Source organism: Schistosoma mansoni, chromosome 1 (genome assembly GCF_000237925.1).
Source record: "Schistosoma mansoni strain Puerto Rico chromosome 1, complete genome".
Taxonomy (NCBI): Eukaryota; Metazoa; Platyhelminthes; class Trematoda; order Strigeidida; family Schistosomatidae; genus Schistosoma; species Schistosoma mansoni.
The window spans coordinates 14,322,580-14,340,086 of NC_031495.1; the positions used below are offsets into that span (position 1 = coordinate 14,322,580).

General features: G+C 34.7%; 1 protein-coding gene across 1 annotated transcript in view; it reads right to left on the reverse strand.

Annotated features, from left to right (window-relative positions):
- Window positions 1-377: 377 nt before the first annotated feature.
- The window catches only part of Smp_035280 (putative ubiquitin-activating enzyme e1), a gene marked incomplete at its 5' end in the record, with an annotated part of 18,041 nt that continues 911 nt past the window's right edge, over window positions 378-17,507 (reverse strand). The window contains 10 exons of the mRNA XM_018793357.1: window positions 378-722; window positions 1,353-1,451; window positions 2,062-2,158; window positions 2,201-2,248; window positions 3,123-3,298; window positions 6,466-6,528; window positions 9,176-9,459; window positions 11,390-11,464; window positions 11,499-11,619; window positions 16,032-16,124. Coding sequence (XP_018647878.1) covers window positions 478-722; window positions 1,353-1,451; window positions 2,062-2,158; window positions 2,201-2,248; window positions 3,123-3,298; window positions 6,466-6,528; window positions 9,176-9,459; window positions 11,390-11,464; window positions 11,499-11,619; window positions 16,032-16,124 — 1,301 coding nt within the window. The 3' untranslated portion in view covers window positions 378-477. The remainder of the gene's footprint in view (window positions 723-1,352; window positions 1,452-2,061; window positions 2,159-2,200; window positions 2,249-3,122; window positions 3,299-6,465; window positions 6,529-9,175; window positions 9,460-11,389; window positions 11,465-11,498; window positions 11,620-16,031; window positions 16,125-17,507) is intronic.

Genomic DNA, 17,507 nt, shown 5'->3' on the forward strand with positions numbered 1-17,507 from the left:
GAACTACAAAAGTCGGTATTCACAAGTGACAGAGGTTACTGAGGAGTGCAATTACTTTTAAAAGATAGTTTTAAGAAACTATACAGGTTTTATGTATACAATCTAAAGAAAATCAATAGGAAACTATATCACTTGAGAGGAATTATGCCAATTAGCACCTGGATGTATAACCTTGGTTTCAAAGGTAATGCAATCGTATTGGTAAATGTAGGTTCAATTCAAAACCACCAGTGGTCAAAGTAGTTTCCCACCAGCTATGTCAATATTATATATATATATATATATATATATATATATATATATTCTTAATTACTCACACTTCCAAAGATGGGTACACAGCCAGAATAGTGATATTAGAGTTAAATAAAAGAAAATGTACAAACCAACTTTATTTACATAAGTACAAATGAAATATCAATTAAGTTGGAATTTTGCATGATTGACTAGTTTAATAAAAATAATAACTGTTTGAGCGGGTCAGTATGTAGGAAAGTTGGGATCGATCTCCAGTGCCCATGCAGAAAGACCTCCAGCAACATCACAAACTATGAATTCACTAGGATTGGATTCAGTATTAAAACTGTTTAACTCTTCTTGTATCGCATGATTAATTTTACCATTCAGATCATGATCAGAATTCGAACATCGGAGAGATAATAGTGCGCTTTTCAAAAGTGGTGCTGCTTCTGCCGACTTATTACCACGATAGCACAAGAGAATTACTGAAATCACAGAAAGAATGATAAACAAAGAGGAAGGAAACTTTAAACAAGGAATCAAATTGAACAACATTTGTTGACATGGTTTTATGATCAAAATAGAATTATAGTTGAGATGAAGTATTTGAAATCCTTTTAACTTCAATACTTTATTGTATCTATGACGGTTTGAGTAGACATCAGTGTGAGATCTAACACTACGCAATTCCTTTTTTTTGAAAAAAAATCAATCAAAGTTAACACTGAAGTGGAAGACTTTTCAACAGTCATCGGACAAAAGCCTGGGAAATTTAGTGTAGACCATAATGAATGTGTGAAACCAGTGTTTCTGATTATCCCTAGATTACTACAGGAATGTGTCACTGCCACTTTGCATAAAGATTGAAAATAAGGTGAAATCCAAGTATAACATGGATCTAATCAATCGAAATGTCTGTTTGTGGACAGACGAGAGCCTCGAATCAACGACTGATATAAACTTATTGATAGGATAACAAATAAAAGTCTTCTGCAGACAAACAAAAAGATATGTAACGGTTAAACCTTACTAATAATGAAGCTAATAATGATCTATTTTAAAATTGAATTCAGTAATTTTACAACGTAATCGTATTAGTCAAAACCAATACATACCAGGAAAAGGTAGAGTAGCTCCTTTGCTAATTTGGGTATCAATTAGTTGTCGAATTTCTGATATAACTGAATCACGAAAAAGTTCACTTACGGGTATATCTACAAAAAAAATTAGTATTTATCATATATTATTCACCGATAGATAATAAGTTAAATAATTAGAAATCAATTATTATAATAATCCCTAGAGTTGAATCTTTACTGAAGGGAAAGGAAATTATCAGTAAATCGTAACGTTGTATGGACGTCAGGAAGATACTCTGTATAGAAAATGTATTGTACTGTAATTACGGGTTGAATACTAAAGACTATTAGCAGGTTCAACAGTTCATATCAAACTTAATTTCATGAGATTAAAACATTCAAGATTTGATGACTGAGTAGCCAGGTACATTATGTCTATTCTCAAGTCATGAAATACACCATAGTGAGTATTTACATTTCGCCAAAAAATTGATATTTGCAGACAAGTTACAATTATAGATAGTGAGTGATTAGGTTTTATGTGACTTTGGTGACACAAAATTAATTCTTGTGGTATTTTTAATATTTTTAACAGTTGACTTTATAAGTCGTTCTAAGCTAGACCACTATTGAAAACCTCGAAGCACTGGACGGCCATATTTCAATAAATGAATGGGATACAACGCGCAACCAAATCGTTTTTACAAAAACTACAAAATTTATATGATATACAAATGTAACTTACGCATAGATGACTTTAGATGACATATGTCGAATTCAGTTTTCGGACGAACATCGATAAGTAAATATGGCAACTGAGAGTCAATGTAGCCTTTTAATTGCTAAAGGAAAAAAGGTTAGATACAAAATGGTGTTGTATTTACTTGAACAGTAATACGGTGATTGTCAATTCTCATATTCATATTGCGCGGCTGCAAATAAAAAACAGTGAGATAGACAAGTGAGTTATTTTTAAGACTTTTATACGAAGAATTTAGATATCAAATTGTTTCTCGATTAATATTGAAATTCGATGTATATTTAAAAAAATTGGTTGTTGGAATATACTACTCAACTAGAAAACACATACATTATAAACAAACATTTGAAAACGATCAAAACCCATCAATATGACAGGGACTAGACTAACTTTAATTTTGGTACCTGAATAAAATCAGATAGAAATATTTATAATCATTGAATTCTGGACAAACTTGGTGAGACTGTAGATTGTGAATGTAAAAGCAGTGGTACGAGTAATTCATAAGAGTGATTAACTTCAATTTTGCGCATAGTACGTTTCGCTGAGTTGATGGTACAATAGTTATACTATCCAACATTTTAAGCTTCAATTAAGTGAAGGTTTTGAAATCTAATCACCATTTGCTTTTATATGAGAAAGCAATTTACATGAGAAAGAAATTTGATCCAAAATAAGAGAGCTACGATTCGAGAAGTGCTTCAATGATTTGGTTAGAATAGTGTGGAAATCTGTAGGCTTTGGTAATGGTATAATAAAAATGTTGACTGACAGGTACACATCACATGCTGGAGGAATCGAGATATTAAATATTCAGACATATCAGACTAATGTGGGCGATTTAAGTCATTTTTTTATATTTAGTGATTTAAAATTTTTGATAACGCTTTTTTCGGTGAACTGTTAAGGGCTGTGTCATTTTAAATTGCAGTCAATTTTCAAGATAGGTAACACGTTCTTACAATCATCCTTTAGTAAGATAATTAACGATAACTTACTGTGTGGAATTTAAACCATATATTATATAATAATAAAATGATAAATACCTTGTCACAACTAGGTGTTCCACAGAATAAAACATAATTAGTTAAAGGTCTGTCTACACTGTTTTTCATTGCATCATTACCACAGACAGGACAATCTGGTCGAGGTTCCCTTAATTTTACTGAACGAGTCAAATTACGCTCAACATCCAAAAGAAATAGTCTACCCGTGTGAACATCTAAAAAGAATTTTGATAGACAAAAAATTAAAATAATCTAAACCATCAGAAAGTATGCTAAAATATATCTTAATAATACACTTCAATTGACCATAATTTTGAATCATCTATAAAAAAACATATGTCAAAAAATTTATATCAACGATATGCGTTAGAAATTCACAATGTAGTGTTATTGTTATAACGCTTAGTTTTCCCGTCTACACGAATGAGACGTTAATTTACCTTAGACAAATATCTACACTAGACACAGAACATCAATACAACTCAGATCCAGAACACGTGACTAGCCTGATTTGAACGTAAGTACATTTCCACTCCAAAAGCCGACAACAACAATAATAATAAGGGTAGGGAAATATATAACTCATCTAATACCCATCAGACTATCTACTAGTCTGACTAAGCAAACAATCAATCATTACTTTCCTCGCCCACACATTAATTATGTTTTTAAACCATCTTAATGTAGTGGCAATGGCTAGATGAAAAGTAAAAATATCAATTATCAATAGCTTACATTATATGTTTACCCAAATGAAGTACAGTGTTGTATATAATAGATGAAATTCTCTTCAAAATTTTAAGATTAAAGTCTTGAAAGTACCAAGAAAATATCCATCCAGTGATAGCAAAGCAGGAGGTTTATGACTAAATATGAAATTCTTAACTGCAGATTGTGGATTGGCTATAAATCGATTCTTGTGATCTTTTCAAGTTTCATTTTTTCGATATATGTTAAATACGCTATTATATTCTGGTGACTGGTTCAGTTACAGTTCACGCTTCCCGACTCTTGCCCAACCAACTATGCTGAGTAAGAAGAATAAGAGTTTGTAGGAAGTTGTATTGGTAAAGGCTTAATAAATTTGCATGTACGTTATGCGTATACATATGGTACCGAACTAAAGCAGATAGAGATATGTGGGCAGTGACCTTGACCATAGAAATAATCCACTTAAACTAAGCTCAGTCGCTCACACTTTCATCTATCGTTTACTGTGCTTCCTTGAGACTTATTTGGTCTGGCTTTGCAAAAACACATAACATGTTTGGACTCGCTTGAGCCGAAGAATTATTTAGTTTTCTCTACGTTCTTTATCTTGTCTATGCTAACTCACGTTCACAACGAACAGACGTGCTTATTAGTAAACAATTTATTGAGAGAAAAGGGGCTATACGAAGAACTCCAAATTCGAAATCTGGGGACTGCAAAGAAGTTTAGGGACGGTCGTCATGAAAACCCAGTACACTGAGATTGTTGAATATGATTATATACCCATGAAATCCGATGATACAACTAAAGCATGTGGACGAAATAATTAGGTAGTCAACAATGACTGTAAACAATGAAGTTACAGAAAGCTGAGAAGAATGAACATAGGTTTACTACGTATAAAATAAAACCGAAAATATACCGGTTACGAAATCCTAAGTATCCAGGTGAAATAATCGTTATAGCCGAGTAAAATATCAAGCTGGAAATAGGATGGGACTATACAGTGAGTGACTTTCTAAGATGGGGCAAGGTTGTAAATAAGTATTACTTAGATCGCAAAGCTTCCTTTAAGGTTAAAATGTTCATTCCCAAATAAACAACGAAATAAGTGATAGATGATTTTTCGTTGCAATATTATGCTTAGATTAGATATTGAAGTTTGATTATTTTCCAAGCATATACACGAGATTTTAATTTAGATGTTAGATTACATGAGTATTTACAAGAGTACTGAACGCTACAATGGGAGTACAAATTGAGTTAAAGCTTTCATCCAATCCAAGTGAACTCAATCAATAATTTTATTTTCATTTTATATTAGATGATGTTAATTCCTCATTTGATTACTGTGCTTGTTGAATTATCGAACTATATCACCACTTATTTCTTTAAACGTTTATCCTAGTTGCGATAAACTGTACTTCTATTTTAAAAAAGCTTGTGAACTCATTGGAAAGAAAAATATCAACTACGCACAAACTGGTTAACTAGTATAAACTACCAAGTTGATTAATAGCACAAAATCTCTTTTACAGTAAAAACACACTAAAACTGGACAACTTGTAGCTAGGTGATCACGAATAGTATAAAATAAATTACTGAGCTCTTTTCCATTGTTTTCTAGTCAAAGCATTCAAAAGTGAGCAATGCAGGCGCTAGTCAATTACCAACGTCTCGGAAACATCCTCGAAGTCCCAAATGTGATGGCTTAGCTGTATAAGATGAATAATTAGGAGAGCAGCAAATAAATTCCAGATTTTATGAAACAAAAACTATCGAACTGGTTCATATTTATTTTATTTTTAACGAGATCAAATCGGATTGTGTTGACCTGCGATTAGGCAGTTCTCGATAAAATAGGATAACGATTGTAGCGAATTTAGAAAATGAAGGCCATCAGAATGAACCTTGTGTGGTATTAGAAACAAGTCAGAGTGAATCACTTTCTATGATTTAAGAACAATCTAATTAGTATGTTTGAATTTACTCTTAACTGTATTCAGAGAAATATATTATAGTTATTATGTAAGATGTAATTTTTAGATAAACAACAAAACAGTAAATAATCTGCGTACGTTTACTTCAGATATAATTGAATTAACATAAACTGACAGTGAAAAGAATTGTCCAAACATGGAAGGTTTAAATGCGAGATTATATGCTATCTCATGACTTTATGGTGAGAGATGAAAATTGGAAGATTTTTGTAAGTTATTTATCCGGACAAGGCCGCCACCTACATTTAATTTTTGGGTTAGTCTGAACATAAGCGCATGAGTTTTGGGGATAGTAGCGCAGTTTTTGACAATAAAGCTTCCAACACAGTCTTAGTTGGGTTGGTCGAGAGTTAGGAGCAGGCAATATTGACCGCGACTGATGGCAAGCAGCCATGGGTAGTAATTTGCTTACTTCATGAGAAAAAAAGTGTAGTGTAAGATGATAACTTGCGTGAGTCTTACTGTAGAGCTTATAAAAGCTCATTAGTGTATGTCAGCTCAGTTTGATTAAGTTATTTGAGTTGATAAACCAAAAGAATAAAAACGGTTTCATCATTGATGAAAAACTCTAAACGAAGACGAAGAGTAGATGTTTAGTCTAATTAGGAAAAACTTGGAGATGAGCTAGAACGACCAAAGGCTTTTAGTTGTGAAGAAAAACTAAAACTCACCACCAACACCAGTTAATATTTTGATGACTTCAGCAGCTTGCATAGTGCCGATTATACCTGGAACTAAAATAAGTCAGGATTAGCTAGCTCCATTCATAATATTGTAAATTATTGTATTAACTGGTCTAACCAAAAAGGAAACATTGAACTCTATTAACTAATGAACGTTAAAATTATGAATTATCGAAAAGTGAGACAATTATTCTAATATTCTGGCCACTATTTCCATGACACAGGTAGAAGCTAACGATCGACCGTTCTTTTTCTTTCGGGTAATTGTAGATTAAATACATGAAACTGAATAAACTGAAGAGAAAGCAACGTTAGGATACTTTAGATTCACAAAAGTTCCGATTTAAGAACCAACACAGTCAGCGAAGTTCATTCGCTTCAAGCGCAAACTAATTAATCCCGCAATAGATTACATAATGTTGTGATTTAGAGAAAATATTTCAGAATTGGACACCAATGTTCAGCATTCTGGTGATTCAGATAAAAATAATCCATTTGCATCGGCACAGGCGATGATTTAAAAATCAACACTTTGGTTACGAATAATGATATGTGCGCTTAAGTTGCAACAACTGAATTGACTGAAATAATGGCACGAGTTGTTATTTCAATTATGCACATTTTTATTGAATTTGGACGACATTAGTTGAGAAGATTTACAGTCGTTCAAATGAAAATTAGCACCAGTTTATGAAGTCGTGTATGATTAAGCAAAACGTCAAAAGAATCATTGGTGGAGACCTTGGAACAATAAGCACAGGCGGCTGAAAATGGTAAGGATCAAGAATAATGGGATAATTTAAATTTTACCGAGAAAGACTATTTTTCAAAGCGTAAATTAATTAGTGCTTCTGCCTAAGTAACCCATGTGTAGTTATTAGACTTCTGATGAGTTAGCAAGAAAGCCAAATGAAAGTATTGAAGTTGCATACAACAAGAAATAGGATGCCTTCATTTACTTCTCAGATACTATAACGTTCGGTAAATAGAACAGATCCATTAAGCTCAGAGATCACAACTCCAACATCCTCATCCTGAGCTACAAATACTCTCTATCATCTTAAAACAGATTTAAAGAGATAACTCTGTACAAATTTAAGCCTAAACCCAGCCAACATCTTTTTAGGTCAGCTTATTGATTTAATACACAGATACTGGTACAGTTAGGCACCAAAATATATATGCGTCACATAGGCGAGGGGATGAAAATGTGGATAGATAAAGGAGAATATAATTAAAAACAAATAAGTGAACGAACGTAGTATATGTTATATTCGAAGAATAAATGAATGGACTATTATTAAATATATTCTTATTATTGGCTACTGTCATACAATTTGCCTTTCTTAATTTATTCCCAATCTATTGGTTACAGTCTCTTATACCCACAACCACTTTTGGCTTGATCTTGTATAATGATTACTTTTCATTTTGTGGTATGATACGGTCTGGTCTGTTTGCATATAAACCACCTATGTCAGAAATATACAATTCATATGGCGGAGGCTAATATTTGTGTTCTAGACTGAACGGGATGAGTTAGGCGAGAAGCTACCATACACAGGATGAATAAGGAATAAGAGTTGACTCAAGGCAACTAGTGCTTGCTGACGTGTCATTGGCTTGGCACAGGGATAAGGTCATAGGAGTCGGTATTCTGATTAGCGATTTTGTCACATGATACCTGACGGGCCATAGGACATAACAGTATGTAGTAAGAAAAACAGTTCAGTTACAAATGGAACCTTAAAGGATTTTTTCACTTAACGGGATGCCTCTCATTATTATGAAGAAATTAAAACTAAACCACAGCGGGATTGCCATTAGCTTTTGTTCTGATCTATGTTTGGTAACGTCTCAAGCCAATAAATTGTACCATCTTCTAGGGCCTTGGCCAGGGAGTTGTGATGTACGCTTTCAAGTGCTGGATGATAGGTTACCTTTGGCAATATATTCCTTTTAAGTAGTTGGATCTCATGAATACTTACACCTTTTACACAATCTTGATGCAATTAACATTTGTTGTCTGTCGATTGGCTTAGAAGGAAGTTCCTAACTTTAGTAGCAACCATAAAAGTAAGACAATAAGTGAGGAGTAGTATGGATTACCGATGTTATATAACACAGTTTATTATCAGCTTACCTTAGGATTTATGCAGCTAAAAAATTTGAAGGTTAATTCAACCCTCAAGATGATGCTCTTAACATTAAGAATGAATAGAGTGGGAAACAGAAGCTTTTATTGGTTCTATAGACATTTGATATAACCTGCAGGCATTTAAGTGGAAACATGGGTTTAAACAAGTTTATTGCTAAGTGTTGTCATAACTCCACGGATAGTTTCGACACAGATAACTCAAGGATTTCTCAGTAGACCAAATTCAGTACACAACTAACACATCAGCTCATACGGTAATTATCGGCTCACCTATTTCAGTTACCGTAGCGGTTTTGGAATGATTTTTTTAAAAATAATAATTTGGATTTAGTTAGAAAATAATCACTTTTTTGACTTTAATCAGTAAAAAGCCTAGGAAATACACACAAGAATATTCAAATTTAAATTGATATTTCTACCTCAGTGAAGAAACTGTATTGAAGTTTTTAAAGAGTTGTAATTCACGTCTAGATGTTTTTAAGATGATTAATTAAATAATATATAAAAGTGGTTAGATTATCAAATTCACGTAGAACTCACCTACCCCAAAAACACCAGCTTCTGAACAACCTTGAACACTACTTGCCGGTGGTGGGACAGGATAAAGGCAACGAAAACATGGAGCTCGATACTCAGCAGGAGGGTTACTTGAAGATAACACTTCCTCTGAGGAGAGAATTCGCTTGGTAAGATATACAGTCATTTGTCCTTCCAAACGTAAGGCGCTACCACTCACTAATGGTTTAGGTCCAGTTACTGCACAGGCTTCATTAATAAGGTAACGTGTTGCCAAGTTGTCTGAACAGTCTACAACTACATCATATCTATTGTTTGAGAGAAAAAAATCATTTGTACACTGTAAAACATTTGGTACGATTCATTATATGTGAAAAAATTATATTTGAAATAGTCTCAGCGATTGAAATTTAAATAATTCCAACGTTTCGTCCAGCTAACTTGTCTGGACTTCTTCAGGGAATAATCAAAATCAAAAACATCAAAGAAATATATAGTGTTTTTACAATCATATCAAAATCTCTAATACTTTTTAATCCAATCATATTTGGATGTCGAAGTTTTTGTAAACAGGATAATATGAGTCAGTTGAATGAGAATCAAGTGAAAAGTTCAACGATGTGAATTAAACGAGACTGCATGAATTGTGTGTATGTATGTATGTATAAGACGAGTTATTAATGAATGATATTCAGTGTTGATATGTTTCTATGTGAAGTAAAATAGGAATAAAAGTGCAAAATGAAGGTTGAAAAGTTTTTCTCCTTTCTGAATCATCGAAGTTGCAAATAAAATGAGAATCATCAAGTACATAATTGTAATGTTAAACATAACTCATATTGATTTCAGTCATAATAACGATCCATGTGAAGTAAACAGGTTGAATAAAGGAAGAAAAGGTCAAATTACTTATTGAAGAATATTTGCCAAGTGGTAGCTAGCTGAATACCATCCTTTCTGTTTAGGCTGTTCTTATTCGCCCATATATACAGCGCTTCTGCTGTCAATCTTTCTTTGTGAGTGTTGAAACCTTTCTGAAGTATTTTGGCCCCTTCAAAATTAATCATGTGTCCCGTTTCCAACGCATGTAACGCTATTGCAGACTTATTCTCAAGTTTCTTTAAGTCAACCGAGGTTTTGGGAACGTTTTTTAAACACTGTTTGTGTTCCTTCAACCTTACCTTCAATTGTCTGGATGTTTCTCCAATATAAGCCGCATTACTTCACATGGATCGTTATTATGACTGAAATCAATATGAGTTATGTTTAACATTACAATTATGTACTTGATGATTCTCATTTTATTTGCAACTTCGATGATTCAGAAAGGAGAAAAACTTTTCAACCTTCATTTTGCACTTTTATTCCTATTTTACTTCACATAGAAACATATCAACACTGAATATCATTCATTAATAACTCGTCTTATACATACATACATACATACACACAATTCATGCAGTCTCGTTTAATTCACATCGTTGAACTTTTCACTTGATTCTCATTCAACTGACTCATATTATCCTGTTTACAAAAACTTCGACATCCAAATATGATTGGATTAAAAAGTATTAGAGATTTTGATATGATTGTAAAAACACTATATATTTCTTTGATGTTTTTGATTTTGATTATTCCCTGAAGAAGTCCAGACAAGTTAGCTGGACGAAACGTTGGAATTATTTAAATTTCAATCGCTGAGACTATTTCAAATATAATTTTTTCACATATAATGAATTCTCTATACTCGGCGCCCAATTATTGTCAAACTATTCGTTCTAACCTTGACGAATATTCGTATAAATCATTTGGTACGAGTTTCAAAATAGAAAAATTTGGTGTGACGATAAAGGTGAACTCTGCTTTATTAGCTTTTATGGATCTCAGTTCGAACTAGAAATGATGAGATTTAGGTGTGATTTCAATAGTTTATTTATCGACTGATAAATAAATTAGGTATACGCAGTTCTTATCATTCAACTAAATTCATCAGAAAAACAGGATTCATTGTGTATTACAACGGAAGTTAACCAAATTGATAGTAATCGTATGATATAATTTGTTTCATTATAAGTTACACAAAAATTTAACAAAAATGATGGCCACAAATAAAAAGTAAACTTCTCAATATTGTTTGCTAATCTTAACTAGCACGAGATTCAAGTCGAGGATTCCTCCCGACTACTTACAATAAGGTAGAATTTCAAGATCATAAATCTTCTTTGTTATTTTACTTACGTTTTTATAATACCAACTGCATTCATGTGATCCAAGTGAATTTCATGTGCCTGTATATTAACTTCTGAATTTAATCTGCATATAATATAGTTACAATTTATAGACATACTCCATACATCTATCCGCAAGTGAATGAACTTTCAACATATTTATTGTCGACTCTGAATGTGCAACTTGACGATGAAGATTATTTAATTCAACTTTATCATCATCAACAAGACCGATTGTGCCTGTAAAACAATTGAGATATAAAAAAAAACTATATTACGATTGGAAGTAAATTCTTAAACAGTTGATTGTTGACTGTTTATGATAAAAACCCACTCAGATATTTTTAACATTCAGAATTAGGGATTGTTTCTAGGATAAAATTCCCCAGTCAGTGACTTATGCCCCACGAGGAATAACAGGTATAAGTAGTGTATTAAGTAAATTCAATACTAAAAATGTAATGTTTTAATAAAATGAAAACAATTTTTCTTAGTTTTACACAGTAATATACAACATATGTATGCAACAATAAACTTTTTTATAAGGCAGTCGACACTAAATTAGCAAATCTCTTGTTTTACACTTGGTTTGGGGATTAAATGTGATATGAAGCTAACATTTTATACATGAGCCTTAGATTAACAAGATCAGTTAATAAAAGGTATGAAAGTGATATCGAAAATTCATCATTGTAATTTACTATGCATTTCACTTCGTTCGTTTCACAATGTGCTTCTGCTATTTATCAAACCCGACAAGAATAAGAATACGAATTTGGATTGTCGCATGTCACGAAACTAAGTAGAAACTGGTCATTAAACTCCATTTTATTCAAGAGAGATCTCTCTACTTCGATTATTATACTTACGGAACTATTTCCCTCTTTTCATTAGTTCGTTAGAAATTGACTAATTGATCCAGATTTAGATGATTAGTTACGTACGCCCGTTACCCCTCATGGAGAAGCATAGGCTTCTCATCATCCAACTCTGTCTTGGGCAATCCTTTCCAGTCGTTTCGAGTTGCTATTCATCCTTTCCATGTCTGCTTTCAATTCTCGACGCAGTGTGTTCTTGGCCTTCCTCTTTTTCGTGTCTCTTCAGGATTCCAAGTTAGAGCTTGCTTTGTGATGCAGTTTGATGGTTTTTCTAATGTATATCCTATCCACTTCCAACGTCTTTTCCGAATTTCCTCCCCAGCCAGAAGTTGGTTTGTTTTCTCCCACAATAGGTTGCTGCTGATGGTATCCAGTCAACGGACATCCAGTATTTTACGTAGAGAACTGTTTGTAAATACTTGTACGTTTTTGATGATGGTTGTAGTAGTTCTCCACGTTTCAGCTCCGTACAGTAGAACTGTCGTGACGTTCGTATTGAAGATTCTAACTCTGATGTTGGCTGACAGTTGTTTTGAGTGCCATATATTCCTCAACTGTAGAAATGTTGTCCTTGCTTTGCCGATCCTCGCCTTTACATCTGTATCAGATCCTCCACTTTCATCGACGATGCTGACCAGGTACGTGAAAGTGCCCACATCTTCCCGAGCTTCTCCATCAAGTGTGATTGTGTTGGTGTTCTCTGTGTTGTATTCCAGGATCTTAATTTTTTCCTTGTGTATGTTGAGGCCTACTGATGCAGCGGCTTCTGATACACTGGTTGTTTTTATCTGCATTTGTTAGTGTGTATGGGATAGAAGGGTCAGGTCATTTGTGAAGTCCAAATTGTCTAGTTACGTCCAAGTTGACAATTGCATTCCGTTCTTCCCTTCAGATGTCGAAGTATTCATAATTTAGTTGACTACCAGAAGAAAGGGAAAAGAGATTAGGCAGTCTTGTCTGATTCCGGTCCTTACTTGAAATGCGTCTGTCGACTGTCCTTCATGCACAACTTTACAGTGTAGTCCACTATATGAATTCCATATGATGTTGACAATCTTCTCAGGTATGCCATATTATCGAGAAAGGTTCTATAAGGTTCTCCTGTCCATAATGTCAAACGCCTTCTCATAGTCAAGATAGTTGATGTGTAGTGAAGAATTCCATTGAATTGACTGCTCAAAAATAATCCATAATGTAGCAATTTGGTTTATGCATAACCGATCCTTACGGAATCCGATCTGTTGATCTCGAAGTTGGGCGTCTATTGAATCTTTCATCCGGTTCAGCAACACTGTTGAAAACTCCCCCGAGTACTGATAGTAGTCAGATGGCTCTGTAGTTCTTACACTTGCTGAGATCTCCTTTCTTTTGTATCTTGATGAGGTATCATTCTTTCCAGTCTGTTGGCACTTGTTCTTACTCCTAAATCATCCTGAATAGAACATGGGGCATCTTTGCAGTTATTTCTATGTCTGACTTTAGTGCTTCCGATGGTATATTGTTAGGTCCTGATGCTTTCTCATTCTTGATTTGTCTGATGGCCATCCTGATTTCTTCCATCGTTGAAGTGACATCTATAGGAAGGTCTGTAGATGCTGCTTCGATATCCAGTGGATTCAATGGAGCTGGCCATTTTAAGAGTTCCTCGAATTGTTTCAACTATCTATCCCATTGTTATTGAACTTCAGTGATGGGCTTGCCTTCTTTTTCCTTGAACGATCTCTCTGGTTTAAAATATTTGTCTGATAGTTTTTTCGTCCTGTCATATAGTTGTTTCATATTTACTTATCTTGTGGCTTTTTCCTGCTGTCACTGCTAGGTCTTCGACGTATTTCTGCTTGTCGGCTCTAAGGCTCCTCTTCACTCACTTGTTTGCTTTTGTGTATTCACCTTGTGCCTTGACTTTTTCTGTTCTTGTTCGACTGTTGTTAATTGCTATCTTCTTGTTCTTCCTTTCTTGAATCTTATCTACGGTCCCGATAGAGACCTATTACTTACGATGATGCTTATTGAGGCCCAGAACCTCCTGACACGTTGAAAGCAGTGCTTTTTTCATCCCTTTCTAGTTGTTTTCTATAGCAGTTTCCTCTTTTTGGGTAGATCTTTTACGACTTGGAACCAGTTGTTCAGTTATCTTGAATTGGTTGAGTTTGTCAGTATCTCGAAGGAAGGTTGTATTGAACCTTAGTAATGCTGTTACCCCAATTGTCCAGTGTTTCTTCAGCTTCAGTTTCATCTTGGCAACCACCAGGTAGTGATCTGAAGCTATTTTAGCTCCTCTCCTGGTCCTCATGTCTTCCATTGACCTTTTGAATATGTTACTGATGCAAATATGATTTATCTGGTTCTCTGTGATGTGATCTGGTGAGATCCATGTTGTTTTGTGTATGCGTTTGTGTGGAAATATTGTGCCGCCTATAACCAATTTGTTGAATACACATAGATTTGCAAATTTCTCCCCATTTTCATTTTTCTCTCCCAGTCCATGTCGTCTCATTTTATCTTCATATCCGGTGTTGTCCATTCCGACTTTAGCGTTTAGATATCCAATCAGGATGGTCAGGTCCATTCTTAGGAACTTCGCTATGATCGATTGAAGCCTCGAGTAGAACTGGTGGGTGCATAACACTGGATAACATTCACTATAATTCCCTCCTTATTTTGAGGGATGATTTGATGACCCTCGGTCCATGAGATTCCCATTCTATAAGTGCTTCTCATGCCTCTTTAGACAGCATCAGAGAAACTCCCTGAGTGTGTGGAGCATTTTCCTTTTTATGACTGGAGTACAGCAGCATCTCTCCTGTATCTAGCCTTCGCTATCCAGGTTGGGCCCAATGGGCTAATTCCGGGAAACGCCAAGTTGTATCTCCTCATTTCCGTAGCTATTCGACTGCTCCTCCCAATCTCCCAGATTGTCCGGACGTCCCATGTACCTATATTAATTATTGCTCTAGTTGTTAGAAGGGACATCGGCTTCGTGACTTCCGAAGGATCTCGGCTTTCATCATGAGGTGCCATAATTCTTTCTTCAACTCCCAGGACAGAGTTTAAATGCTTTAAATTGTTTATCCTGATTAGCGTATTTTTTGGCAAGGTTATTTTCTAAGGGATAGGGTTGCCGACTTCATGCCCAACCCTCTTCCTTCACCCGAGTTTGGGACCAGTAGTAACCCTAAAAGAGCTACAGGAGGAGTTTTAAAAGATTACCTTAGTTAATTATAAAGTTTGTATTATATTTGCATAACCAGCGTAGATCTTGACATAAATGTGCATTAGTCAATGTTGCTTTAACATATCAATGAAGCAAGATGAAATTAACAAGATGAACAACAAAGGAGTAAAAATAATAGTGGTAGTGATGATAATAAGAAAAAACAAGCATTCAAAATACGGTTCCCGAAAAGACAGGATGAACAGGTGTGTATGAAGGGACAATGGGACTCAATATCTGGGGCTAGATAAAGAGTAAATCCACTTGTGTTATTGCGGCTGATTCTGGTATATATCACCCAATGTATTCAACCACTGATCACGGATATCGCGTGGACCCCCAACCAGATAGTCTTCATTTACCAACAATGTTCCGAGCAAACATCAATGGCTTCATAAACAGATGCCATGTTTTGATTTGGCCTATTCCCTAGCTTTCTTCCAACCTAAAACTATGCCAGCAAACACCGCGTGTCAAGATAGACGATGGTTGGGTATACGTAAGACATACTCAAGATAACAAAAGATGAGTTACATGAGTTGCTTCGAAATATGACATACCAACTCCAGCAGCGGCAAGGTAAACTGCGGCTGGACATCCAAGACCTCCACATCCCACAATAAGTACACGTCCAGACCGAAGTTTTAGTTGACCTGTATCAAAAACAGAAAAATTAACTAGGTGGGTAAGTTTAAAGGACTGATCTGAAAACAACTCTTACAACTAAATTGGGAGAGAACATTTGTATCATAGTCGAGGTTGTAATTACAATAATTTTGCCTGATTCTAAACTCATCGTTGCTTTATTTCCAGAGTAATAGCAATGCCCAAACTTGTCATTAATTTTTTCTATTATCTTTACTCTGAGTGATAAAAATAGTAAGCACCTTTTATTATTTAGATCCGTTTATTTGACCCTACTTAATATATATATATATATAGGGCCTTGCGTAGTAAAAGGACAGGAAATATCTTTTAAAGTAATTTGGTTTTTTTAACATGCCAATGGGAAGCGCTTTTTAATGTATAAGATGTTCAAAATATCACTTAATCTTGTTTTTACCCGTTTGTCATTACAATGAAATGTAATCTTCAGTTTGCATACTTTCAAAGTTAACTGGAAATAATTTGTGGTCACTGGCAACGTCACCACAATTGACACATCTTTTAGTGCATTAATGTACTAGTTTTTATGTACCATAAATATATAAATATTTTCATTCAACAAAAATGTCGTCTACAATATGATTATTGACGCTAAACAAATACAGTGACAGTGAGTAGCCTTGGGGGACATAGCTTGTATCCTTTAAATCTAATTATGCCACTGAGTAACATGGATCCAGATCTCTGCAAGAGCATTAGTTTCCCCAAAGCTTAAGATAGATTTTTCCGATGAATTCCAAACAGAACGAAAGTGAAGTTTGATTTCATCTTGGTGGATCTTGAAAAAAGCAGTAAATACAGACCTTTTCATTAGTTCATTATATCATCCACGTTATTCAAAAGTAATGTTGACTTTATTTGGTACTCTAATTCTATGGTTTGATAAATTTGATTGGTGAATAGGTTAAACTGCATTTATCAGAAGTTTTGTGGATATTTTAGTAATTTTATGGTTGAATTCATGAGTCAATTGAAGTTAATCCACCATGGAAAACCTGAAAGCACTGAACGGTCGTTTCGTCCTACTGTGGGACTCTTCAGCAGTGCGCATACACGATCCCGCCTGGCGAGATTCAAACCCAGGACCTACCAGTCTCGCGCGCGAACGCCTAATCTCTAGACCACTGAGTCGGCATCCAACGGTGTTAATGTCTAACTCCAACCGATCCACAAAATTGAGCAACCGTCCACCATTGTCTTCAGTGAGTTATTGTCTCACAACAGAACCAGTTGAACTCCACTAGTCACTGTTTCTCACTAGAATGCCAGGAAATACCTCTTGAAGCCAGTCACTAGTGAGTACATGATTAATATTAGTGTTTCCAGGTTTTCCAGGTGGTCTAGCTTCAACTGAATCATGAATTCAATTA